Here is a 26,068-nt window from a genome sequence, read left to right on the forward strand (position 1 = left end):
TATTCTCGATTAACGTTCATCACAAACCTGGTACAATTGAATGCCAATTTTGTTCAATGTGTGAAGACAAAAAAAAACGTGAATAACATTTCATAAGTAACAACATTTCATAAGTAACAAAATCTGAAGTCATGACATATGAACAGCAGTGAATAAAAGGAGCAACTTCTCCAAGAGTCAGACCTTGGAGAAGAATATGAGAGGCCCAGAGAGAGGGAGAGTATTTTTACAACAGGCTGAGGAGTGGTGTCAGTTTTCATGCTCTGTTCACTCCGGGGTCCAAACTATTGACAACTATCTGCTCTGCATAGCAAGTGCGTTGTTATAATCAGCAAGGTTGTGTAGGTGTACATTTGTATGTGACAAATACAAATATACCGTGTTGCTTTAACAACCTTTCTGTGAAAAGAAACCGAGGTCACACGAGTTATCGAAAGACCCACTTTTTATTTGGAAAACACTTTAATGGGTATTGTCGAGTGTGTGTGTATATAGATACAAATGTTTCCGCTGAGTGGTCGTCATGAGCACATTGTTTTAAGAACCACTTGCTTGGCTGTACAAAGACAAAACACGATACCACAAGGTGTTGAGATGTCCAAGATAATCCGACCTTAGGTGACCTGGCAGGTCATCCATCAAGCAGTGCAGGTCAGGGACTGAGAAACCCCGACAACATACACCGATTACACAGACAAACCAAAGTTGAATTGATTTCTTTCTTGACACTTAAAATGAATATTTTTATTTGTAGAATTCATGTTCCTGCTCGTCCTTTTTGATGACCGTCTTGTAGGCTTTCTCGAAGTCCTTGGCCAACACGATGTACCTGTTCTCCCGCACTGCCAACATGCCAGCCTGAAAAGACAAGTTGCCCGACTTAAAACAGTAAACAAGAAGATAATCGTAAATACTTTAAAAGGAGGAAACATTTTTGCTGACCTCCTGGCAGATGGAATTGATATCGGCACCAGAAATCTTGTCAGGACGGGCCACATCTGCGCACCAGTTAAAGACAGTGTGACAGGATTTGGAGAACATGTGCATTGTTGAAACATTGCAGTCTACACATGTTGAAATAGCCTTCAAAACTATTGATAAAAATCCTTTTGCTCCATCTCGAAAAGGATCTCTACTGATTATAATTATGTGAAAAGAATGTATCACAAATAAATTCATGTTCCATCAGAACATGAGTTTGTCTCCAAAAATAACTGCAGCGCCACCTACTGGTGAGGCTGTGAATCAACTTTTAGCTACATCTCTTTGAAGCATGTTAGTCATGCTGTACACTCAGTGGTTAAATACACAATGCGTACAAGTCTTTGTGTAACGCTCGTCCCTCTACTGTTGGAGTCTATGAATTGTTATGCAGAAATAAAGTTGCCTGAATTAAAGTCTATTCCAGACAAATACATAAGCATTTACAGTTCTATTATGAGCCCAAAGCATTTTTGCCAAAGACTAAATCATCACCAAAAAGCATAAGTTTACTTGTGTTTCTATCTGAAGGAAAAGTTTTCAACCCAACAGTATAATAAAGCAAGGATACAGTCTTCCAGGTCCACCTCCTCTGAGAGATTCATTTTACTGGTGATGGTGGAGAAAATCAGACGTTTTTGCCTGCGGTCAGGCAGCGGGAACTCGATCTTTCTGTCAAGACGACCAGGGCGTAGCAGGGCAGGGTCAAGTGTGTCCGCTCTGTTGGTGGCCATGATAACCTGCAGGAGAGTTCAACATCAAAAGGTGGTTTTCCTATTTGAAGGCCATTCATGGTGACAGACTATTCAGTTTGTTTTCCAGCTAAAGGCCTACAAGTGAACAAGACCTATTGATCATGAAGGTGAGCGATGATTCAGGCCTCTGTTCTGGAATAGCCTTTGTATTCAGTATTTGTTTAACCAAACATTGAATTAGTTTTACCATCAACAAGGCTGAGCTGAACCTGCTGAGTATTTGCAGATTGGCTGCTGTATACACAACCAATACAATGGGAGCAGTACAATTATCTTCAATTAATCTTCAAGTTTTGAACGCTTTGAAAAAACTTTTCATTTGTGCGACTATTTGTTGTGACAAAGAAAACATTCACAACTAAAAAAGCACTTGGGGCTTGGCAAGCTCTGGGAGCAAATCTCATTCACAAGAAAACGATTAAATTGGAGAGGAATTCTATTTTGATCACGCGCTCACATTAGTTGCATTAGTCAGCACTCAAGAAAATGGTGCAGCCACAGTGGAATAGCAAAGTGCTTCCAGTGGAAGTGATTCTTCCGCTCACCTTGACATTGACATTCTGGTCAAAGCCGTCCATTTGATTCAACAGCTCCAGGAGGATTCTCTGGACCTCTCTGTCAGCTGCAAGCAAACAGGTACATTCAAACTACAATTAATACTGAACACAAATGGCCACAGATAAAACAAATCGTCTGGGGCCTGATTCAAATCAGGATCATATGCAAAAGAAGCCCAAGTATTTGCATGAATATTTGTAAATCCTGTATGTACCTCCAGTCTGTGCATCAAAACGCTTGGTGGCGATGGCGTCGATCTCGTCGATGAAAATAATAGCGGGAGCATTTTCTTTTGCCAGCCGGAATACATCACGCACCATGCGAGGTCCCTCACCCAAGTATTTCTGGACAAACTCTGAGCCCACCACACGGATAAAAGCGGCTGTAGATTTAAAGAAAATGGGCAATATTTTAGTAACAATAAAAAGAGAATAAGATACTGAAGGCTGCTCCTCGAAGACTGACCCACCTGTAGTGTGGTGCGCGACAGCCTTGGCCAACATTGTCTTCCCACATCCTGGAGGTCCATACATGAGAACGCCTCTGGGTGGGTCTATGCCAATCTGACCAAACAGAAACAGTAGTCTCATTAGTGATGACAGAATCGAGAAGGCAAAACATTGAACACACACGTAAAAACAATATCCATGTATATCAAGTCTCAGAATGGAGGCTAAGGCAAACAAATGAGGTTTAAACCTGTTTGTAGAGCTCAAAGTGGGTGAGAGGCAGCTCCACAGCTTCTCTGACTTCCTGCTTCTGGATGTCCATACCACCAATGTCCGCATACATGACATCCGGCTTTTGGTCTGGAGACAAACGTCATCTTCTCAATTGAAAAATTATGCGTCATTCTTCCACTTTATATTTAATATGTAGTATTTAGAAAAACTATTAGTCGGCTATGGAGGGAATGACACAGGTAAATTACACCGCAAAACATAATTCTGCAAAACCACTCTGCAAAGCATAAGCATTGTCTCATTAGTTACTACAGTGTTGATGTCCATAAAAGCTGGATTCAATTGCCTTGCGTGTCAGCTGCACCAACTCAGATATGGTGTAACTAAACTCCTCTAAAGACGGAGTGTTAACATTTAGCCATCCTGTCACATTGATGAGCTTTATCCACCTTAAGCATTTCTTAAAGCTGAAAGACTCAAAATCCTCGGAGAGAGTGTAAGTACAAGTGTTTTACCAGACGTCAGCATCATGATGCTGCTGTCAGCTTCAGGGGGAAGCACATCCACCAGGGCATTGCTGTGCTTATGCAGGGCCACAGAGGCATTGGGCTTCAGCAGTTCTCTGTCAATGGTGCTCAGGATGCGCACGTAGTAGTTAGAGCCTGACAATGCAAGGCAGAGCAAGAAAAAGACATTATAAATTAAAAACGACCTGAAAACGCGCCCTTCGCACTGAATAATTAAAATAAAAACCGTACAGGAAATGGTTTAAGCTCTCTATGAGATGACAAGCCTTGACAGAGGATTATAAGTAGAGTTTTTATGCATCACTTGATTTGTACGTTTTATATATTTATAGAGATATATAAATAAAGCAATATATTTAGCCCATAATGTTTTCAGTGCTTGCATCTCAATCATTTTCAATTACTTTTAATTTTTAATTAAAGTCACATTGAAAATGAAGGACTACACAATATCTTGGGAATAGAAAATATACAGGATCTTTGTCTTGTATGTTTTAGATTATATAAGATTTATACACAGGATGTTTTAGTTCCCTTTCAGGAGACATCGTGATTGCTGATAAGCTTGAGCCATTTAACTCCATAGATAGACAATAACATAATAGTTTCCCCGACAAGTGAACAGGACCACCACCAGGAACAAAAAGAAATACATAAATCACAGAAAAAAATAAGCGACATATTTGTTCATTCAGAAATCACTCATCATTTAGGGCTTTGGGCTACTGCAACACCAGTCAGCCAGCTTTGTTGCCTAGTAGGGATGGGTGATATGAACCAAAAACCTTAGCATGATCCAATTTTTTTGTGATAAAATTCACAATAAATAAGGACAACATTGTCAATAACAGGGCAGACGGCCAACGAATATCCAGCTATTTTCACCGTGGTCTCTGCATGCCGAGATCCGAGTCATACAATCGTGTCTGAAAGATTATTTTGACCACAGGATCGAACAAAACCAACACTAATCCAGAGACTCCATATCTACTAATGATATTATTTAAAGTTCCATGTATTAAAAATATGTCATGTGAAACTCTCATTTTGTTGCCAAACACACAGGCACAACAAAATTGTAAAATTTCCCCATTGTGGGATGAAGAGAGATTTTGACTAGCACGGCATTATATATTAACTGTGAATTTAAACTTGAAAACACAAGTATAACCGTTAGTTTTCATTAATATATCATAATAATATTTCAGCTCTCCCGCTGAGTTTCGGAAGATGGAGTGCCAAAAATGAACATGAAAGACACCATTATCTCTAGTCACTTTAGACACATAACATCACGTCCAAGGAGGTGTTGAAGTAGAATATTTATTAGGAATATCTTATTATCCAGGGCAACTCATTTGAGGAGTCACTGAAGCTGTATAAAATGTTTCTCAGCATATATTGATAAAATAAAGAGATATCACTCGTATGAATCGGTTTCCTGGACGTGTAAAGAAAAGTACTGAGGTAAATATAAGGTGGATTTTATTCTATTCTACGAAAATATACATGATGCTTATGTGATTACTCACATTTCAAAATACAAATGTTTAAAATGAGCCAGATTATTCAATGGTACAAAAAGTTCACTTAAAAACGTTATCATGTAAATATAACTTTCAAGATACCTGTGGTGGAGCCAACAATTGCTGTGTTTTGATCAACCGCTTCCAGGAACTGCCCAATGACGAGTGGGATGCTTTGTATCCGTTTCACCTCTTCCTGTGCATGAAGGAACTCTTTCTTCAGGTTTTTTTGCTCATCTTTAATATACTCCTCCTGCACTTCTAGGAACTCCAGTTCCTGTTGCAGTTTCTGCAGACCAAAAAAAGGTAAATAATGTAATGCATTCAAATGTACCACCATTGGAATCAACTTGCCTAGAATTAATGTGGCACGTTACCAATATGCCACTACTGGTTACAAGTTAGATGAACTGTACATCTTTAGCATCTGAAAAAACTCACCAATGAAAATAGAGAGAATATGGAAAATACACATGCTCTTAAAGTTAAAAACATAACTGAATTTTAATACATTTCACACAATGTGATGCTAAATTATATCTGAATACCCAATGGAAAAGAGTTACTATGACAATCAAATACTCTGAACACTTCTAATGCCTTGCTATAGTAATAACAATACCTAAGGTAACTTGCATCAATTATGCATGGGACAATTAAAGATACAAAAAAACAGAGGGCAATAAATCTAGAATATTGTTTAATACAATATTGTTTACGTAACCACACTTTGGAGCGTAAAGAAGCCATGTCCAGATTAATACAGGGACCACTCTGATTGGAATACTGGGGAGTGGGTTACACCTGTGACAAACCTTATATCTGCTGTAAAGATCTTCAAGGTCCTCTGGTTCAGGTGCCAAAAAAGACAGACCAGTCTGTGGTCTGGAGCTCAATATCGCAGGCATTTCTTCCTGTAAAAAAAGACAAATGTGAATATACCCGATTGGATAACTATTGTCGCTCACTAAATATATATTAGAATTTGACAATTACAATTTGAAATATATTTATCGGTGTATTGTTTGGTAAAGTGTAAGCAAAGTAGTTGCATTTATAAATAAACAATTACAATGGCCATATTGTTTAGGTATTCACACGCGGATGCTCCACATTTTTATGCATACACTACCATTCCCCCACATGCCACCTTTCACATTATAGTCCAAACAAAATTACCGAGGAAAAGCGTCTCAGGAAGATATTGTAAATCCGATCATCAACACAAACGACTCTCAACTGTTAGCTTTGAGCTAGCGAGCAGTTAGCAGACGTTTACGTGGATATTCGATCCTTTATTACGATTTACTTTCAACATTCTTCAACGCCCGAGTCATCAAAGCTGAAGCTGCTCGCTCAATACATAAAATGCAACTTTAACGGGAAGGAGATTTAACGGGAAGATGCTAATGCTAACAGCTGCATGACAGAGCAAGTACACAGAATGAATCGGCAAGATTCAATTTTCACCGCTCTAATGACACCAACAGAGACGCTGAAGCCTCTCGAACCACTGCATCGGCCCGCGACACACGACAAACCGTATCAGGGTCGACAATTGGGCGGCAACAGACGCTCTCAGTCGATTAAAGCTGAAAACGGAGAACAATCTCACAGACTCTTACCGGGCTCTTTTCGACGGCTACGTCCTCCATGTTGATTATAGACACGGGATGTGACGTACGAACGTACTATTTGAAGTCGTTGAATCATGGGTAATGTTGTTTTTCGGGGGAGGAGCGCTTCAGTGACTTGTTTCCCAAAAATACAGCATGTCTTGCATTTAGACATCATGAGTTACTGTTTCTTTTAACTGGCTAATAGTAGGCGTTAGAATCTGACTATAAACACTGGATCATTTGCGATAAATAACTAACAAACGAAAAGTATCTCGTCAATAAATATGTTTCATTTGTGTAATAGTGTAATATTGAAAAGGAGAAATGCGCTTCAAACATAGCCAAAGGAAACGAACGCTTCTCTTTGTGAGCAATTGTGTTATTGTTGCTTTATTGCAATCTAGTAGTCTATATATATATATATATATATATATATATATATATCATATTTGTCATTTTGAATTTATTTAAAAAATTAACTAATTTAATTAATTTTGAGTATCAACGAATGTTATTTATTTAACTGAATCGCAGTATTTGTATTACATTTTTGAAAGCAGCCTTATTTTACTTATTTATCTGTATTGCTGTTTGTTTTACATTTTTGAAGACAGCTTTATTTTATTTATTTCACTGTATTGCTGGCCTAAGTGGTTTGCGGATGTGCTTGACCTTTACTTTTGGATTTCATTTATATGGAAGCCTATGGAAGCCCATTTCCCCCAGGTAAAAAAAAAAAAAAAAAAAAAACGGGGAAAACCAAGCAAAAAAAAAAAAAAAACACCAAGCAAAAAAAAAAATCACAAAGCAAAATAAATAAATAAATAAATCACAATGCAAAAAAATCTTCTTTTTTTTTGCTTGGTGATTCTTTTATTATTATTTTTTGCTTGGTTTTCTCCAAGTTTTTTTTTTTTTTACCTGGCGGAAATGGGCTTCCGTACATTTATGAAGCACAGTTCACCAATAAAAAAAATTGGATTTCAAATCTTCTCTTCTTACTGTATTCAATTGATCAGTCATGCACTACAATTTGTTCATATCCTAGAACTCAAATTCTTTATCAGGAGACCTTTAACAGATATGACATAAAAATTTGATTAATTCGATTAATTTATTACAAAATCCTAATTAATTATTTCTGGGGGGTGGGCTGCTGTGCAACATGTTACGACTAGAAAGACGTACAAATGGAAATATGAGATAATATGAGAAAGCAGAAAACACACATCTTGAAAAAGATAAATAATTGTTCCTTCTCGTGGCATGATGCTATAATTCCAATTTATTCAAATACCACATGAGTTTCTCTCAATGAACCTGCAAGAGGCGCTGTTGATCAGTTGAAGGCTGAAAATATAAAGCCTGAACACAAAACCGGATACACAGCGGGTCCAACAAGGGCGTTTTGGGTACAAAAATGAACCAATATACGAAAGAAACTGTGTAATGTGAATGCAACCCAAATCGTCTTTATACCAGTTTAAGGTTGTTTTTTTTTTGGCACAGATTAGAATATATTTTAAGAGGTCAGGTCAACTTGAGTAAGTGCAGCTACTTCTGCGACTTTCTTACTTTAAAAATGATATAGAATGTGCGACTGGAAACATTCATGACATAAGAAACGAAATCTAGATGTTTCTGTACAAAGGGACACTATATATGTGATGACATGAAGGGTCTGAGCCGCTCACCACGTGGAGGGAAAAAACACCATCGTTGCCCTGGCGACTGTCTGATTCCCGCCCCTCCCTTCTCATCCTTTCCCATCCCTCTGCAGCAGCGCATCACGCCCTCCCATCTCTACCTCCTCCCTCCTCCAGCATGTATCTCCATCCTGTCTGTCCCATCCCAGATAACTGCTCGCGTCCATCAGTGAGGTTGCGCTCTTCACCTTTGCTTCATCAGAAGGAGGCACCGCAGCCAAACACTGTTCACCCTGCTGGGAATATTTGGATTTGTTCTTCACATTCTTTTAGGCAGAAGAGTTTTTTTCATTTCATCCTGTTGGGTTGTTTGGAGCCCAATTCAACTGGAGAGATGCGGGACACGTGGATTGAAGCGGGATTTTCTCATTTCTTGTAACTTTTTAATCACGCCGATACTTAAAGATTCAGGAGCTGACGCCCGTCCAAAGCGCTCGCTGGTGTGAATGTATTCCGGTTCCTCAGTCCACAGACGGGTTGAGAGGCGGCGGGGCAGCTGGGGACACAGAGCGGCCGGGCACACCTCATGACTCTGAACAAACAGAACAGATGAAGCAGACTCACGCCTGACACTGAAATGGAGCTCTGACGGTGCATGTTGGACCGCAATAACCCCAAACTTTCAAGAACTAACATCAAAATATTCATTTCTGATTTATGATATTAATGTTGCCTGTCTTCCATAGATCTATTAGCTATAACTCTCCCACCACATCACTCGCTCATGTCTATTAACTGGAGTATAAATAGTTGAACAAAAGGCAACTTTAGAGCAAGAGCCTGAAACCCGACTCCCTTACTGATTCCTCCCTTTGTAACTCTATATCATGGCAGGCAGGTGCAGGAGAGTGATTCAGACCTGAAGAGACTGGTCCTGCTGCTGTCTGTACAGTACCTCTCCAAGGTGCTGGAGGAGATTGAAGCGGCTTCCCATCCTGTTGTTTAAATGCCGACCACTCCCTCTCAGTTGAGGTCCTGGTTTCAGCCATAGAGCGATTGGGCACCATTGACCTGGAGCGTGTGTGAGTGAGTTTTGATTCCGAGGGCAGCAGACAGTCTGTTTCTCCTCAGTCAGGATGGCTGCAGTTCAAGACCTGCTGCTGCTCCTCCCTCTGCTGTCCCTGGCACTTCAAGGTGAGTAGGTTCTGCTGCTACAGCATCGCCTCTCATGTTTGTTAATCATCGATGTTTTGTTACTAAACTTTTTTTTTTGTTATGTAAACTTCTGCTTACATAAGTCACTTCAAACTCACGCATCAAAGTAGTCTGCCTGGAACTAACTTTTCCAAAATTATCTGACTAAAGATGCATGGGGCACATCCTCAAATTTGATTTGGGTTGGTAGTTCCACTCCTCTAGCAAGGACACATTATGGTTCTAGAAGTGTGTAAAGGTCTGGATTATATCACTTATTAATAGAGGAGAAACAGCTCAATGTATTTATTTAATTCTGACATTAACTGTGATTTTATTCGGATCACGTTTATCAAAACTTTGAATCTGAGAGGTGTCATTTTGACTTGAGACTAGTCAGAAATACTTCCTGGTATTGAGAGACCGGGTCTCTATGGTTGACTATTTAAAGATAGATTTCATTCATATCAGTTATTTTTTGGGACTGGGACTTAAATGTGTTTATTTTCATTTCATTATATAATCACCTAGAAAAAATAGTTCCACTTTAATTTCTCATCATAATCATAAGACACCATATTGCATGTTATAAGGCTTTATAGAAGATGTTGTGAATGTTTATGAACATGTATGGTAAATTATGACAAGGTTTAGATAGATGTACAGTAGATATAGATAGACAGACAGACAGACAGACAGACAGACAGACAGACAGATAGATAGATAGACAGACAGATAGATAGACATTACTGTATTATATAGGTAGAGATGTACAGTAGATATAGATAGATAGATAGACAGACAGACAGGCAGACAGATAGATAGATAGATAGATAGATAGATAGATAGATAGATAGACAGACAGACAGACAGACAGACAGATAGATGGACGGACGGACAGATAGATAGATTGACAGACAGACAGACAGACAGATAGATAGATAGATAGATAGATAGATAGACAGACAGACAGACAGACAGATAGACAGACATTACTGTATTATATGGGTAATATTTCCATGACCATAATATGCCAAATAACACCATTCCCTATTATTCCCTACTGTCAGTTATGATTATAAATGTCATGTATATGATGTCTTATGAATGTACAAATAATTTATTATAAAATAAATTATGATATAATAATTCATAATCGATCAGGCCTGAATATAAGCAGTAACTAAAATAATGAATTTAAAGCAAATGACAGATGAACTGTGTATAAATGTATCACATTACAGATCACAGTGTGATTTCCCTCAGGGAGGGAAAATTAAAGTTTAAAATACTTCAGGACAGAAGCAAAAAAAAAACCAAAAGAAGAAATTGTGCATCAGTGGAACACTTCCATCATGAAGTTAAATCTTAAACAACATAAATTTGGTGGTGTTAAATATTAAAATACAATTAATCACGACTAATTCATTTGAACACATGACCTTATTTTGAATATTTTTTCTTTATATCAAGTCCCACCTCTACTTTGTTTTATTTACACTAAAATCCATTGTTGCTTTTTTGAGTTGTGATTCCCGGTGATGGTCAGCTGAGCACGTGCACCGTGAAACCAACATGAACTCTCCTCCAATGAGTCTATCCATCAGGACAATCAATACTCAAATTGGTCCTACTTCAATCCCCCCACATCCAAGGTTGCAAGAAAGATTGGGCTCATGATTGATGACCCAGGCCTCTGCCTGACAGAGTATCCAGCTGCGTCTCAGTCATTATGTAACGCTCATCCACATCGGACCACCATCTTGTCCTGGTCAAATGATGAATTCTCTTCAGGTAAAAGCTTCCACAGAAAATCCGGTCAGTATTTATGGCATATATCTAAAGGTGTAGCCACCACTCTCCACACCAGTAGCATCCATAAAAAAAAAAGCCCTGGCATCAAACGCTAACATCTGAGTGTCATAATCCATCTCCTACATGCAGCTGTCGCCTCTGAGAGGAGAACTCATCAGTCACGAGGCCATCAGCCAGAGTTATCGCTCCGTCACTGCTTTTATGACTTTTATTGTTGCTTGAAAACAAGATCTATTCAGACAGGAGAACACTTTAAACAATATTGCTACTACTGAACCAGGTTACATCAGCAGGGAGGATTAGAAATGACAAGAAAACGCTCCATCCTCCCAGCTCAGCTTTTGGTAGCCTTTCCTCTTGGCAAGACAGCAGCTTCAGGGTTTGGAAGTGTGTGTGTCTGGTGGTGGTGGGGGTCTTCTTGACAGTTCTTGACAAAACACTATCCTTGTGTGGACTTTGTGGGGACAGTTGGCTGTACCCCACAAGGTTAAGCCTCAATTTTAGGACTTTGAAATAATTTTAAAATAATAATTTTATTATAATTATTTTATATTATTATTGGGTTTCAGTTTGGTCTAGGTCCTGGTTCAGGTCAGACATTTGTTTTGGATGGTTAGGTTTAGGGTGAGAGGCAGGGGAAAGCATTATAGCAATGAGCCGTCCTCAAAATGTCCCCACAAAGATAGAAATAAAAGTGTTTGTGTGTGTGTGTTCCAGCGCTCCTGTCTTTATGAGAACCTGTATGAGTTTTTAATCTACAGAATGTGGACATTTTTGCGGGTCCTCACATCACCAAGCCTCAATTTGAGGCTTAAACCTACAAAATAGTTGGGTTATTATTGGGTTAAAAGTAGAGGTTAAGTTTAGCCATTTGTTTTAGTTGGTTGGTGTGTGTGTACATTTATTAATGTTCTTGTGAGGACCAATCTTTGACCAGACAGTGATATGACAGTATGATGGCATTTTGCTCTGTGAGGACATTTTGGCTGGTCCACATAGAGTTTTGATGGGTGAGAACATCAAAATATCTGGGTCAGTATAATTGGGTTTCAAAGTCCTAGTTAAGGTTGTGTTTTGGATGGTTAGGTTTAGGGTGAGAGGCTGGGGAAAGGGTTATGGCAATGAGAGGTCCTCATAAGGATAGAGATAGCAACATGCGCGTGTGTCTGAGGAGGGGCTTCTTGATCCTACTTTGTTGGGATCATTTCTTGACAAAACACTATCCTTGTGAGGCCCGAATGACTTTGTGGGGACGTTTGGCTGGACCCCATGTGGTTAAGCCATAATCTGAGGATTCAAACTTCAGAACATTAGAACTGGGTTTAAGTCTGGTTTGGTCCTGGTTAAGGTTGGGTTGGGTGGTTAGGTTAACGCTGACAGGCTTGGGGAAGCATGATGGCAACCGAAATGTCCTCACAAAGATAGCGGGACGTGTGCTGTGTGACCGTGTGAGTGAGAAGTTGTCTGTAGCTGGGATGGGCTCCAGTCGACTGGTGAACCTGAAAGTCGCTAATTTTAGTTCAGTCACAGAAAAGAAAATCAGTTCATGAAAATGTCAAGCAGAAGGGAAGTGTGTACCGGGAATGTTGGGAGAAGGGTTTGAGGCAGAAAATCGGGCTGAACAGATGGAGACCAGCAGCAAGGTCCAGGCAGGGTTGAAAACAATAAAAACAATCTGGCTTCAACAGCAATAGTGAGACATCATAACAGAATCAAGAGTTAGAAAGAAAGAAACTTTTGCTGCTACATATATATATATATATATATATATATATATATATATATATATATATATATATATATATATATATATATATATATATATATATATATATATATATATATGTATATATATATATATTAGTGTTGAGACTTTAACAAGTTCATTTACGATTATTTAATTACAAAAAAATAAAACATAACGCAGCTAGGATGATAACAACAACAACAAACATGGAGGAATCCCTGAACAAAAGCAAACAAAAGCATCTGTTTGCTTCTGTTCAGGGATGTTTTTCGCTACGCAATGGCCAGGGTTTCCACTACTCTGAATGTACCTGAAATTCTTACAAAATTGAAACATTTTCAAGACATTACAAGAGCTTTAGTTTAACATAATATATATATATATATATATATATATATATATATATATATATATATATATATATATATATGTATATATATGACTGGATTAAAATGTGTCTAGCATTTGCGATATATATGCAACTACAGTCAACTGGAAGTCAACTGATATTTCTTCTTTCTTCTGATAAAAATGAAGCTTGAGTGTCCAAAATAATGGATAAATATTCAATGTATTGGTTTATCATTCGGCGAGATGTCAACATGATCTTATGAAGTGAGTCCTGTTGGAAATTAATGACGTGAATTCACCTCCAGCGTCTTTAATTATGGATGAGGGGCTGAAAAAATAATGAGATAAAGATTTTTGAGCCTGACTTCTCAGCCCTGAACTGGCTTCATAGAACCTAATGGTGTTTCCTGACTAATGCATGAAGCAAAAAGCTCTCAGCGACCACAGCACCAACAACATTACCCTGCAAATGGCCGACTAAACCTACCAGACCTGCAGGATGACATGAGACTTCCAACTGTACCGCAGGATTCTCAGCCCATAGATGTGAATCCATTCCATCACTTGGCTCCATTTCCGTAAATTGGAAATTGAATCAGAAGCAAAGCCCAGTGAAAGTCATTAAATGGGCGAAGTGCCGCATTGCAGCAAATAGAATTTCGTTAAACAGCGAGTCATGTTGTTTCAAATTTCCTTCAGAAAAGATTCAACCCAAAATAAATGATTTGAAGTTGCAGCCACCACCTGTTTATTGACAAACACAATTGCATTTGATTGTATTTTTGTTTAATTTACCTATGTAAATCATGTGTTTGGGCGTAAAAATTGAGTTTGTGTCAAAACCGAGTCGTGCAGTGACCTTGTTTAAAGGCTGAAGGTCACCTTTTGCCGCTGATCAGACGTCCACAGATGCCTGATCCCTCTGATCATGCAGTGGTGATGGAGGTTTGCAATGCCACCGCGACCTGCAGCTGTCGAGGTGAGGGCGGGTCCATAAGGCATGTCTGTTGATTCATGAGCGATTTCTAATCTCAAAATAGAACAAGGCAGAATTTACCTCTGGTTTGTGACCAGTATGGTTTATTTTCTCTGTTTTCATGTAGAATACTGGAGCAGACTTCCACGTGACCCTATTGAAGAGCTCACTAAAAAGTCACACTTAAATATTTTGTTAGAAGCAAACATGAGTTCAGCATTTTAATCCCCATCAATCTACTGGAATGCATTAGGATTAAGAATTCAAGACCTTTAATATTGGGCTCCTGAGGGAGCAAAATGGTATCCAGATCCAGTGATCCACAATGGCACTGAAAAGTCATGAGTGCGATGGAAATACACAGCTAAACATGGGAGGTTTATCACTACTTCCTGTTTGGTCAGAGGTGGGCAGTTAAAGTTCCTAAAGGGCCACATTACATAAACTGTGACTGTCGTGAAGGGGCATCATGCCAAAAGAAAGATGAGGATGACAACGAAATGTGACAGAAAAAAAAGTTGTTCAACAAAAAAGAAATGAACCATAAAAGGTTCAGTGGAAGCGAAAAGGCAATTTATTTCAAAATATATTTTGATGAAAATTCTAAAATGACAAACAAAAAGAAAAAACAAAAATTTAGTCATGAATGTGTTTACTGTTGAACCAATACTGGCTAAAATGGATACTGAATTTAAAAAAAAACTTATCAGTTGTATAGTTTTAGTCTGACCTCACGAGGGCCACAAAAACTCAAGTAAAGGGCCGCATATGGCCCCCGGGCTGCACTTTGCCCAGGTCTGTTTTAGGTACTTTATATAACTGTAGTGAAAGAGTGCAGCTCTGAAAGGGATACTTTGATTTTCTGGATTGTTTTCTGGAGAGAAAAAAAAACGGACTCTCTTTTCCAAGTGTATCGCTTGAATAATTTTGATACCTTCTCTCTGACTGGAGCACGGCAGCAGCGGCTCCCCCTGGTGTGGTGCTCTTCACCACTCCAGTCCATGCGCTATGTTAAGCAGATAGTGTGTTTGTGTTTCTGTCCTGCATCCGTCTCCAAACAAGCATTTAGAATAAAGCCATCCTGCGACTCTGCTCACCCACACAGACTTGTCCAGATGACTGTCTTCACTGTTGATGCTCTTTTGTCCCGGTCGGCATAGATTAGGCTTTAAGGGTACAGCCAGTGACACAGGGGATTAATGAGCTAGCATGCCGTCAACCCTCAATCTGCAAATTCTAGAATATCTCTTGTATAATCCCAAACCTCAATCCACAGATTATGCAATGAATTTAAAAATATTTAATGCTGTTTGTCCTGCCAGGGAAGTCCAAGCAGCGGGTGAAGATTATCGTCTGGGATCGGCCTGTGCACTTTCATGGTGTCCGCTCCTGTGTTTGTCACTGTCTTGGTGTTTTTGCTGAGTCAGCTCTGGACTGTCAGCACATCACCTCTCACAAATCTGTCTCGCCTGCGTCACCAGTGTCCTCAGGATTATTCCTTCCCAAGAGCTTAGTTTCCACCATTCCTGAGCACTGACCTTTTCATTTCTCACTGAATCCAAATATTCCAAAAAATATATTCCTGTATGCTTCTGTATCCAGCGATAAAACACAGACATAAATGACATGAATATCAGCCACTGAATTCCAATGACTTTTAAAAGGGCTTTGAAGGGTGATGGCGGTGACCTTTTTTTTTTGAGGATTAACAGCAGCATCAGCAGCTGGAGCAGCTCACAGCCGACACACACAATCACATCTGCAGAGATCAGGCGGCTAATTTGAACATCCGCTGCCCAGCATGAGTAAATACAAACTGAGATTACATCAGCTATTTAGCAAGGTCTGGAAATAATGTGTGACGTGTTTGGTCCATCATGTGCTTTCATAAGTGCCTGTGTGTGATGTAACAGTGGATGCTACGTCACAAACCAAAAGAAGAGGCTCAGATCATCATGCAAGTGGAGAAGATGCCTGTCCCTCACTGGTTTCTGGGCTTGGCCCGAGGCTATCTGACCCATGGGTCATGAAAAGCTGAGGCTCTTAGAATACACCTGAAATGTTTTCCCCTTCTGTATCTTCCAGTCCTCTTCCTCTTAACTGGGTCAGTCTACAAAGCTGGTGCCATTGAGTATTTTAAAACAAGATTTTTTTTAAAAATCCCATCTTCAATATGAATTATTATGTATTTTTTTACATTTACTGAATTCAAATGGTCATTTTCAGCCTTCAGTCATCTACTAACTTTCAGTTCAAACTGTCACTTTATATCACAGATGAAAAAAAAAAAAAAAAAAAAAAAAAATATATATATATATATATATATATATATATATATATATATATATATATATATATATATATATATATATATATGTTACCACCAAAAAATAGCAAATAAATTGCATAAAATTGTGTGGAAACTATCTGCAATGCCACATAAAAGTGTGGTTTTTCTTTACGTTGAGTCATGTGACTTCAGTCGACCGCTATTGGCCCTGGTTTTGTCGATTGCCGCTGTAACTGTGGTGCCCATGTCTGCACTAACCTTCTGCCCTTCTTTGTTTTGTCAAGCTCTTGACCTGTTTCCTTTCTTTCCCTTCTGTCCCGCAACCCAGTCCAGTTTGTGACACAAAACAAAACCTCCTCCAGAGGGGGAGGTTGAGAGTAGCACAGGCTCAGAGTTGAGAGAGAAGCTGAGTGGAAACTGAGAAACATTTGGAGGTGCAGGTTTGTAACTCCTGGCCGATGAGAGCAACAGCCTGTGTCACGGTGATGCCGACATATATAGACTCACACTTCTATATATGAATTTAGATTGTCATGATCACATGATGGCGCTGTTTGCTGCACCTGCTTTATTTCCCCTCAACTGACAGATTAGGCGCGACGGTAACAAAAACACCATCTGAAATTGTGAGAGGAAATAAAAAGAAAAATGAGGTAGAAAGATTTGCATGTGATACGCACTGAAGGAAAGCACGGATATCCTTATCCATTTTGCTTGAAAAGAACTGAGCAGATGTGAGAAAGCTTCCTGTCCGTGTGGTGTGGAAAAGGTTGACCACAGTCATGGGAGAGGCCTGACAGCTCTTGTTCTCCTCCAGCATCTGTGTGCCATGGAGCCTGCGTGGAAGTAGAATCGGACACTGAGGCGGCGGCCTACAGCTTCTTCAAAGTGGGCTGCATCTCCTGTAAGCAAAGGGGCGAAGTGGAGGCTGTGGCGTCGGTCAACTGGTACTTCAAAGGGACGGAGGACACCAATTTCACTCATGTAAGTCAGCATGACGGTCCATGGTGGTGCTCAAACTATGGAAAGACTCGAGTGACATGTTGGCCAACAAAGACCGTTTGATAGAACATCCTGGTAGTCACTGTCAGTCACCAACAGATGGCAAACAAGATACTCTATAGCAGTGTTTTTCAACCTTTTTCTAGCCACGGCACCTTTGGTTCATAGAAAAAAATCCTGAGGCTCACCACCAGAGGAACCTCAGTCAGGTCCTGTAGAAAATCCCTATTCATTTGTGAAAAACTGTAGCTACTGACACTCAGTTGTTATTTTGCCAGGCTATTTGTAGAAGCAAATTCCAGAAAATGTTGTTGTTGTTGTTTCAAATATGTCCAGAAAGGGGCAAGCAATATGCCAAAATATATCATCATTTATTTATGTATTTACTTGCTTTAAATAGCTGTTTGGATTTTATCACTTCTCTTTAGCATTATTTTATTGTAGTTTTGAGTTTCCAGACAAATCCTTAGCATTCTTTGCCTGAACTTGCTTCATAAAAACAATGAGTCTTTCTCTCTTCACATTTGGAAGCGCATTTACTTAGTTGTGCGTTTTGTTTTTTGCCACCTTTTAAACAACAAAGCAAACTTTGACAGTCCAAGAGTATCAATAAAATTTTTAAGTGAGACGCCACGTTCGCTGTGTTAGCTCTGTGGTGCAGGCAGTCTTTGGCGTCGCGGGTCCGACAAGGATCCCTCCCTCCATGGTTCTGTGGTGAAAGTGTGTGGTCAAGTTAGAGGCGCACCAGGTTTAAACACAGCTGGAAGTTGTGCATGTGAGCGGCTTCTTGGCTGTGAGTGTGTGGGAAGTAGAGTGGAGTGAAAGAATGTCAGTGAATCCATGTGATCTCCTCACCTTCTAGTTGTTTGTGATATAAAGTCATCACATCTCCAGACAAATGAGGTGAAATTGGCACATTGCGGTGAGAGAGTGTTGAAAAACGCTGCTCTATAGGACCCAAGCAAAGTGTGACTCGGGGGCCACGTGTATTTACGCCACCCTCGAATTATAAAACTAATCACGTAGAGCTATTTGCACTTCATCACAAAACCAGCTCTAAATTTAATTTTTTTTATTTAATCTTTTCCTCTTTTTATTAGAGTTTTTGGTTGGTTTCTTGTTTGTCAAAATTGAAAAATCATTTGTATTCAAATAAAGAATATGTCAAATGAAATACATAACCTAAAGAGGTTTTAGAAAGAATAATTCCATGGCATTATTATATTTTTTAATAACTAACTAATAACCACGATCAGGTGCACCTTCAAAAGGTAGTAAAAATAGGTGTCTGGACTGAGTCTCTGCAGACATCGAACACAAACTGGCAACCCTAGTTCATGTCTAAAGAGGTGCTGCAGGCAAGCATGTGTCTTGAGGCTTTTCCTTTGCTTTTTTAAAAGACTTTCTCAGTGGCACACATTAGTGGTAGGTATGAGAGTTACATCCTGTTTACGATAGTGGCTATCCCAGGATTCCAGAGGAGGATGGCTACAAAGTCACTAGCGCAGGAGGCTTCTGCGTCTCGCCAAAAAGCCACTCCCCCTCTACTGTCTTCCATAGAAGCTCAACTGGAGACTCATCTTGCTTCGAGACACGTTGAACCAGCGATGCAACAGTAATGTATTCAAACTGAAGATGATGAGATTTGCACAGTCAGCTATGTTCTCGATCACAGTCAGGCAAGTGAAGACGCCATGACGGTAGATCTGCGTGGAATCCATTAGCCTGCTTTTAAACGCAGCGCCCACTTGCTGACCAAGATGTTCAGTGATGCACTGAATTTTCCCAACACTTAAATGACTTGGAAGTGGTGCTTGCAGTCCGCATTCCTTCCCAGGAGCTGCCTTTGGACCGGTCTGTTAGAAGCCAAAGGTCACTACAACTCAAACACTCAACAAGCCGTCTGGCTGTGACGTGTTTTATCACCCTGTATCTGTCAACAGTTCACCCCAGGACTCTGTCTCCGAGACCAGAAACTGTCTCAGAGTCGGACGTGTGACTCACCAATGACATGCATAGTGAGGCTTTCGAGTTGAACTATTTATTATTTATTTATTATTACACCCCCCTGTTTATTAGATACAGCCAGATCTTGGGCCATGCATTCATAGTAGTTTGCACAGTGCGTGCACAGCAGCTCAAATGACAGTCAATGAAACTAAAAATTGAAATTTTATGGTGCTAAAATCTTAAATTATCCAACTCAGTAAAATCACGTTTTGCTCCTTAATGGCGACAAAACAACACTCAATAGTCACATGCAAAGATCGGGCTGTGGAGGTGCCTAAAAAAGTGACTTCTCCTCTGGACTTCTTTAATTCTTAGGGGAAAAATTCAAGCTCTGTTCCTCGTCGATTTCTGACAAAATCCCTTTTGATCTGCAGATATACAGTTACGAGAACAAAAAGGGTGAAGTCAAGAACGAGCGCTTCGAGTTCCGTCTGACCTGGGCGGGCAGCAATGAGACCCTGGATCTCCAGGACGGCTCCATCTTCATCCACAACGTGACCTACAACGACACCGGGACCTATCACTGCGTGTTCAACCGCCGCCTCATCTACACCAACTATGAGTGTTTGAACAAGACGGCCAAGCTGATCCACGTCAAGGTCGTGCCCAAACGTAAGCAGTGCTCGCTCATGTTCGTCTCTGCGTGATATTCATCACCGGTTATTGTTTCAGTGAGAGTTCTGGACATATATCCATGAAATGTTCAGGATTTTTTTGGCTAGCGGAGCATAGAATGATGATGATTCTGGCCGCAGATTTCCCTCTTCAGAGCTCGCGTCATGATCCACTCTAAATGAACCCAAAGTAATGATGGGGTGAGATATCCGGACCAAGGACGTGGCACTGCGGAGCTCTAATGTTGGTCCCAGAATGGCTCTGAAATCCCTGAGCACTGACAAACGGTCACTAGCTACTGTTCCCCAAGGTTCCATCCTTGGCTGTATTGAATGTACAACAGCCAGTGGCTTCAATCTCGCATGGTCACGGTCAGAGTGGAATAGATTTTTAAATAAATCCACTGCAGTTAACAGCGAGACGAAGGGAACAGTTCAAGATGTTGAGCTTTTAATCCAGGATGTTAACAGATGCTGGAGCCAAAATCTGTGTTTTTCTTATGACTCAATGCTATGAGCAGTGATGTAAATCTTCCTCTTTCACCGCCGTCTCTCCAGTCACCAGAGGGATGGCATCCATCTTGTCCGAGGTGATGATGTACGTCTCCATCATCGGGCTGCAGTTCTGGCTGGTGGTGGAGATGATTTACTGCTACAGGAAGATAGCAGCTGCGGGAGAGGAAGCCCTGAGAGAGAGCGCGTGAGTCACCTGATTCTCCCCTGAGGTCTCTCCCACTTGATGCTTCCTTCCTGTAACCACTGTTCTTTTTGTTCTCGCTCTGTTGTGACTCCACAAGTCGATGGCTGATAAATGTTCAAGTGGGATTTTGGTGACAGTAATATAGTGTGCCAGGATGAGACTGAAGGTCGATATTTGAGCCTCAAACTCACATATAACATGACAAATTTGAAATAAATGTTGGAATTAAAAATAAATTCATATATTTCTGAGAGAGTTAGATAAGTTAATGTCGCCTGGACCAACATGATTCAGCATGAATAAACACAAACAAAATAAGAAAATGACAAACTGATAAGTTAAAAATGTATGACATAAAAATACAAAAATACTAGGCAGCTATATTTTTATTTTAATTATTTATTCTTTTTAATCATGAACCTAAGACTGAGCAAATATGTTGGAGCACAAACGTAGTTAAACCATTAGCACCATTTAATTTTGAAAATATGTCCTTCAGTGGAATATTTTACCCAGATATTTACAGTACACTTTGGTGGAGATTATTTTTGAAGGAGAATATTACATACCGGTAATTTTGATATCATTTTCATTATATGTAATGTTGACCATTTAATATGTTATTTTAAATTAAAATCAAACTGATACCTGATATAAAATGAATTTAAAAATGAAAACTGATCAAAAGGACAAACAGATGAAACATATTAATTTAAAAATAAGTACATGTGTGCAATTGGAAGTATTTATTTTATGGGAAAAAAACATCTTTGCCAGTGAACGACATGATTTAAATAGCCTGGTCTGGATTGCTCATTCCACAGCAACATTATTCAACCATGACCCGAGTCACAACTGAAGTGTTTCTGACTGTGTTCTCTCTCTACCTCTCTCAGGGCGGAGTATTTAGCAATAGCATCTGAAAGTAAAGATAACTGTGCAGGTGTGCAGGTGGCAGAATAGCAGCGGTAGGTCTGAGCGTCATCTTTCACTTCCTACTTCCTGTTTCCCCACTCCAGTCTCTTCTCACGATTCAAATGTTCAAATGGATATTGAGACGCTAACACATTTGAATTAAGAAAAGCAAAGGTTTTTTTAAACAGAGTAATATATTTAAGAGAAAGTTGAAAGTCACACAGAGAGAGAGAAGCCACTAGAGGGGTTTATCTGTAAAAGACAATTTGCAGTCCGTGTATTTAAAATGCCCCACCAGAAACGCAACTCAAATTTAAGTTCCTAGTCATAAGTCTGTTATATTATGTTCATGTAATTCAAAAGCCAAATGCAATATGTTTTTTAATTAAATTATTAACTTTACTTTCATCTAACTTTTAACTGTAATGTTAAATCTATGAAAAAATGTTAAATTAAATTAATCCTGAAACTGAGCTTGAATTATATATGTGTTTTTGCTGACAACCTATTTCTTGCTTTTCAGGTCGAGGAAAATATCAAGGCGGCTTTAGTGAGAACTCTGGCGTCCACTATCACTTCCTCTCACCGCCATCACGTCACATGACTGAAAGAAGGATCACATCAGCTCCGAAGTGCAATGAGAGACAGAGTTATTGGATGAACTGAAAAACAGAGGCTGTATATCGGAGATCAAACATGCAAAGATCATCTCTGAGGTCACATGTCATGCGTACATATGTATTGTTTACCTGCATGTCCATGATAATATGAGGCAAAAGACAGCTTTTTACAACAAGCATCTACACGTCTGAGAATATTTTACGGCATCGTACTCAGATTGAATTACTTTAGTTTAGGGAAAACAACCAATAGAATATAACTAGTTGGTGATGAAGACTATAATCAAATATGCTGTTCATCGTACTTACTACTCTAGTTTTACTGTACTAGGACGCCTTCTTATTTTGGTGATACGTCAACTTTAAAGTCAATTTATTTAAAACTTATTTAAAATAAAAGATTATTTCCGAAATTGTATATTAATTCTACAATTAGATATATTAGCTAACTTATTTCATGTCAGTTAGAATATTATAATATAATAATATTACATTTTTGATATAAATAGCTCACTTTTGAGTGAAAAAAAACAAAAACTAGCAACAGCTACTTAGTTATTTAATCATCCTAAAAATTACTGCCAGAAAAGTTGAGCTGTAATTTGGGGTGAAACAAATGAATTTTTTAAGGTAATGGATAGGTTATACTATAAAAATGCAATTGTTCAAAGGTGGCTTAAGTTTCATGTGACCTTGTCTAACGTTCTTTCCCAAGTGAAACCTTCTCCTTTAAAATGTTTTCATCTCAACACACATTTACATTTCAGCTACTGTCGAGCTTTTATCAACAGAATAACACTGTGAGAGTAAACAAAAGCGAAACCCTTCAGCACGTCTAACTATTGTCACCCGTGAGTGGAACCATCTTCAGTTGTCTGCTTTGCTCTCACCGTGTTGTGTACATTTAAGGGCTTAGTAAAGTGTTTTTATAAGACCACGCTTCCATTTAGAATTCCATTGTGCCTCTCCGAATGGCGCTGGTGGAACCAAAATAAGAAGAGAAAAGTCAAATCAAAAACTCTTCTTGCCTTTGATAGGAATTAATGACGGGCAGCCAAACACTGCCACTTATTTACAGCCTTTACTTAGGGGCCCAGAAATGATCTGACATCTTAAACTGCCAACATTTTAATGCAACACAAACTTAAAATCACTTTTATTCAGTAAATCTTTGACTGACTACATAATGGGCTATCTTCATAACTTCAAGTTGCCTGAAACTAACGCACAAAGATGGGGAAATATCAATAAATAAACTATTAAAACAAAATAAAAACCTTTGTTTTTTGTCGTTACTTGTAGTGGTAGTTGTTGCCACAAGATGTCTCTGTTGACAAAGAAACAAATGTGTATTCAGGGTAAACGCTATGTTGCCGCAGCAAATGCTGAAACTATTTTTGACTATTTTTAATAACTTTTAATCGTATACCAAGGGTTTTGATACATCAAGTCATCTTGCTCGACGACGACTATGATTCCTTCTACATATTAAAGCATTTTATTAATATAAAATAACATAATATGTTGCACTCATATAAATGCGGCATTACTATCGACTTAAGAAGACACAGCATACCGATTCTTCTAGTGGTCCGTGAATGCAGCATGGCTTAGTGAAGCTTGTTGCATTGTTTAAAAAATCCTGCCCTTTTCAGGTTTTTAAGGTCAAGTCAGCAAAATGTAAAAGCAGCAAATATTAAGGTTTTTTTTTTTTTTTTTTTTTTTAAACAAACATCCATTATTTCCTTTGTAAACCACCGGTAGTGAGAAAACAAATAAACAAAAAATCAACTTCACAGATAAAGACAAGCAGCGTTTTCAGTTTTTGGAACTTTTCATTTCTCGCCATGAAATGATTTACAATCACACATTAACAGTACATCCTCCCGCCTCCTCTTCATCTGTCGTCTCTCTCACCCTCCCCCAATTCTCCTTAAATAAATAATACGCCCATCGTTGTCCACAGTGAGCCTCGCGCAGCAGGGCCCACGTACTTCTGCAGTTCTTCCTCAAAAAAAAAAAAAAAAAAAAAGACGGGCAGGGAGGGTGAGGAGAGAGAGCACGATGAAGAGCAAGAGGAGGAACACATGAGCTGTGAGGAAAATGACGACGACATCGGAGATCAGGAGAGGATGCGACGAGAGAATTATCTAACAATAGAAAAATAAAAAGAGTAACAAACACAAAACAATACTGAAACATAATTCCCTTTTATCTTCACTTGGCCCGCATTATTCAGGTTGGTCCTTTTTTTTTTTTGACATTGGGCCTGGTTAGAAGTTTTTGCTCTTCTGATTTGAGGTCTGATTTATGACATAAACAAAGCTGAAATCACAGAAAACAAATTCAATTGTAACATTTGAAATTTCAATGACCACTCCTCGTGATGTCTAGACACGCACCCCGAAATATGTTGCCTCTACATTCACACGCACAGTTTATTAATATTATATACTACTTTGTTTCAAACATTCAAAAAGTACTAGATCACTACGGTGGTTATTGCTGTGACCAGTTAGCCTCTCTCATTGGTCCGCGTCGCTACAGCAAATCAGAGCACTAAAGTGACCCACTGACGGAGTTCTCACGAGCAGGACGAGACGGATCATCGCCTATAATAAATACTGCAGCGGCCCAAAGACGCAATTTTGCAATACAATATCATAAAATACAGACACAGGACCTGGGCGTTGCAGTCTCTTGAGAAAATAAAAACCTCCTGTGTTCCTGAAGCGAATTCAACTCTGACTAGCTGGATTACACTGAAAAATCTGACAAGGAAGGTTTTGTTTTCAAGTGACTACAACGCTTCAGTGCGAGTATTCTAAAATCTGAGTGAGTGTTAAAATGTTCCCAATGGTGTGTGAGATGGAATGCCAAGTTTCCCTTTTCAGTCAGGATTTGCTTGTTGCTTGTTCTGCCACGTCAAGTCACTTCAGCAGGGCTTCTTCAGGAGACAGCAGGAGAGATGTAGATACGTTTCTTCTTTGCAGGATAAAGTGAAATCCTTGATAGTCGTGAAAAGTAGGATTCTGAAATCAAGTAATTCAAGTTTTAAATGTGGATTTCCATTTTAAAATGTCTGTAGGAGTGAAAAGTTGAGGCCCACCAGTGGCCTCGCTCTCCGCGTATACAGATGTCTCGCAGCTGTACGTCTCTTATTGCTGGCAGCTTTTTAGTCAGAGGAAAAGTTCGGGAGTCCAAACTGGTTGAGGTGTTTCAAGTCCGTCAGGCAAGTTGGTTTGTGGGGAGGTCTCTCCTCAGTCCCTCCCGCTCAAGTTTTTTTCTTTTTTTCTGAAACTACATCCCAACTGGCCAGCTTCCCAGGTGCCACTCTCGGTGTGCAGGTGTGAGAGTGGTGGTCAGTTGCGGGTCACAGGGTTCAGTCAGGGTTCTGTCAGATCCTGCTGTACTTCTGGAACCACGATACCCTGGTGGAGCTTCTCCAGCGACTGCTTCATCTGGGAGCGTGGGGAGAAGGTGAACAACTCGTGTCTTCACTTATCAAAATTTGAAGAGAAGGAAACAGAAAAAAAGAC

The 26,068-nt window shown here is 39.4% G+C and overlaps 3 protein-coding genes across 12 annotated transcripts in view; 1 reads left to right on the top strand and 2 right to left on the bottom strand.

The window, feature by feature from the left end:
* Positions 1-439: 439 nt before the first annotated feature.
* On the bottom strand, positions 440-6,725 carry psmc4 (proteasome 26S subunit, ATPase 4). Of its 3 annotated transcripts, none has more exons than XM_053887618.1 (11): positions 6,656-6,725; positions 5,846-5,944; positions 5,133-5,319; positions 3,493-3,639; positions 2,994-3,103; positions 2,764-2,857; positions 2,509-2,676; positions 2,282-2,358; positions 1,553-1,721; positions 943-998; positions 440-858 (listed from the first exon to the last, which is right to left on the bottom strand). In XM_053887618.1, the coding sequence occupies exons 1-11, from the start codon at positions 6,683-6,685 to the stop codon at positions 745-747; spliced, it is 1,251 nt and encodes a 416-aa protein (XP_053743593.1). In that variant the 5' UTR covers positions 6,686-6,725; the 3' UTR covers positions 440-744. The 3 variants fall into 3 exon arrangements, with proteins under 3 accessions (XP_053743593.1, XP_053743595.1, XP_053743594.1); XM_053887620.1 differs by lacking the exon at positions 6,656-6,725 and adding an exon at positions 6,501-6,637; XM_053887619.1 differs by lacking the exon at positions 6,656-6,725 and adding an exon at positions 6,210-6,374.
* A 1,759-nt stretch (positions 6,726-8,484) lies between these two features.
* On the top strand, positions 8,485-23,956 carry scn1ba (sodium channel, voltage-gated, type I, beta a). Its single transcript, XM_053887078.1, has 6 exons — positions 8,485-9,489; positions 17,486-17,652; positions 20,055-20,292; positions 20,853-20,994; positions 21,891-21,962; positions 22,433-23,956. Exons 1-5 carry the CDS (start codon positions 9,432-9,434, stop codon positions 21,955-21,957), a joined length of 672 nt encoding a protein of 223 aa, XP_053743053.1. The 5' UTR covers positions 8,485-9,431; the 3' UTR covers positions 21,958-21,962; positions 22,433-23,956.
* gramd1a (GRAM domain containing 1A) overlaps positions 23,100-26,068 on the bottom strand; it is a 30,786-nt gene continuing 27,817 nt past the window's right edge. For 3 of the 8 annotated variants that reach the window (XM_053887075.1, XM_053887076.1, XM_053887071.1), the window contains one exon: positions 23,106-25,990. In XM_053887075.1, coding sequence (XP_053743050.1) covers positions 25,916-25,990 — 75 coding nt within the window. In that variant the 3' untranslated portion in view covers positions 23,106-25,915. Of the gene's footprint in view, positions 25,991-26,068 lie in introns of all 8 variants that reach the window. The other 5 variants (XM_053887069.1, XM_053887068.1, XM_053887072.1 and 2 more) reach the window with 3 other exon arrangements.

The sequence above is a fragment of the Synchiropus splendidus genome, chromosome 15 (genome assembly GCF_027744825.2).
Source record: "Synchiropus splendidus isolate RoL2022-P1 chromosome 15, RoL_Sspl_1.0, whole genome shotgun sequence".
NCBI classification, from domain to species: domain Eukaryota; kingdom Metazoa; phylum Chordata; class Actinopteri; order Syngnathiformes; family Callionymidae; genus Synchiropus; species Synchiropus splendidus.

What these genes read in the sequence shown, in the direction of transcription:
- psmc4 (XM_053887618.1), bottom strand. Translation starts at nt 6,685, where the DNA reads ATGGAGGACGTAGCCGTCGAAAAGAGCCCG. An exon ending in CATCATGATGCTGACGTCTG is followed by an intron (nt 3,104 to 3,492) that starts GTAAAACACTTG and finishes GTTTGTCTCCAG; the next exon opens with ACCAAAAGCCGGATGTCATG. An exon ending in TTTTGATGCACAGACTGGAG is followed by an intron (nt 2,359 to 2,508) that starts GTACATACAGGA and finishes GTTTGCTTGCAG; the next exon opens with CTGACAGAGAGGTCCAGAGA.
- scn1ba (XM_053887078.1), top strand. Translation starts at nt 9,432, where the DNA reads ATGGCTGCAGTTCAAGACCTGCTGCTGCTCCTCCCTCTGCTGTCCCTG. An exon ending in GCTGTCCCTGGCACTTCAAG is followed by an intron (nt 9,490 to 17,485) that starts GTGAGTAGGTTC and finishes GTTCTCCTCCAG; the next exon opens with CATCTGTGTGCCATGGAGCC. An exon ending in AGGACACCAATTTCACTCAT is followed by an intron (nt 17,653 to 20,054) that starts GTAAGTCAGCAT and finishes TTTGATCTGCAG; the next exon opens with ATATACAGTTACGAGAACAA.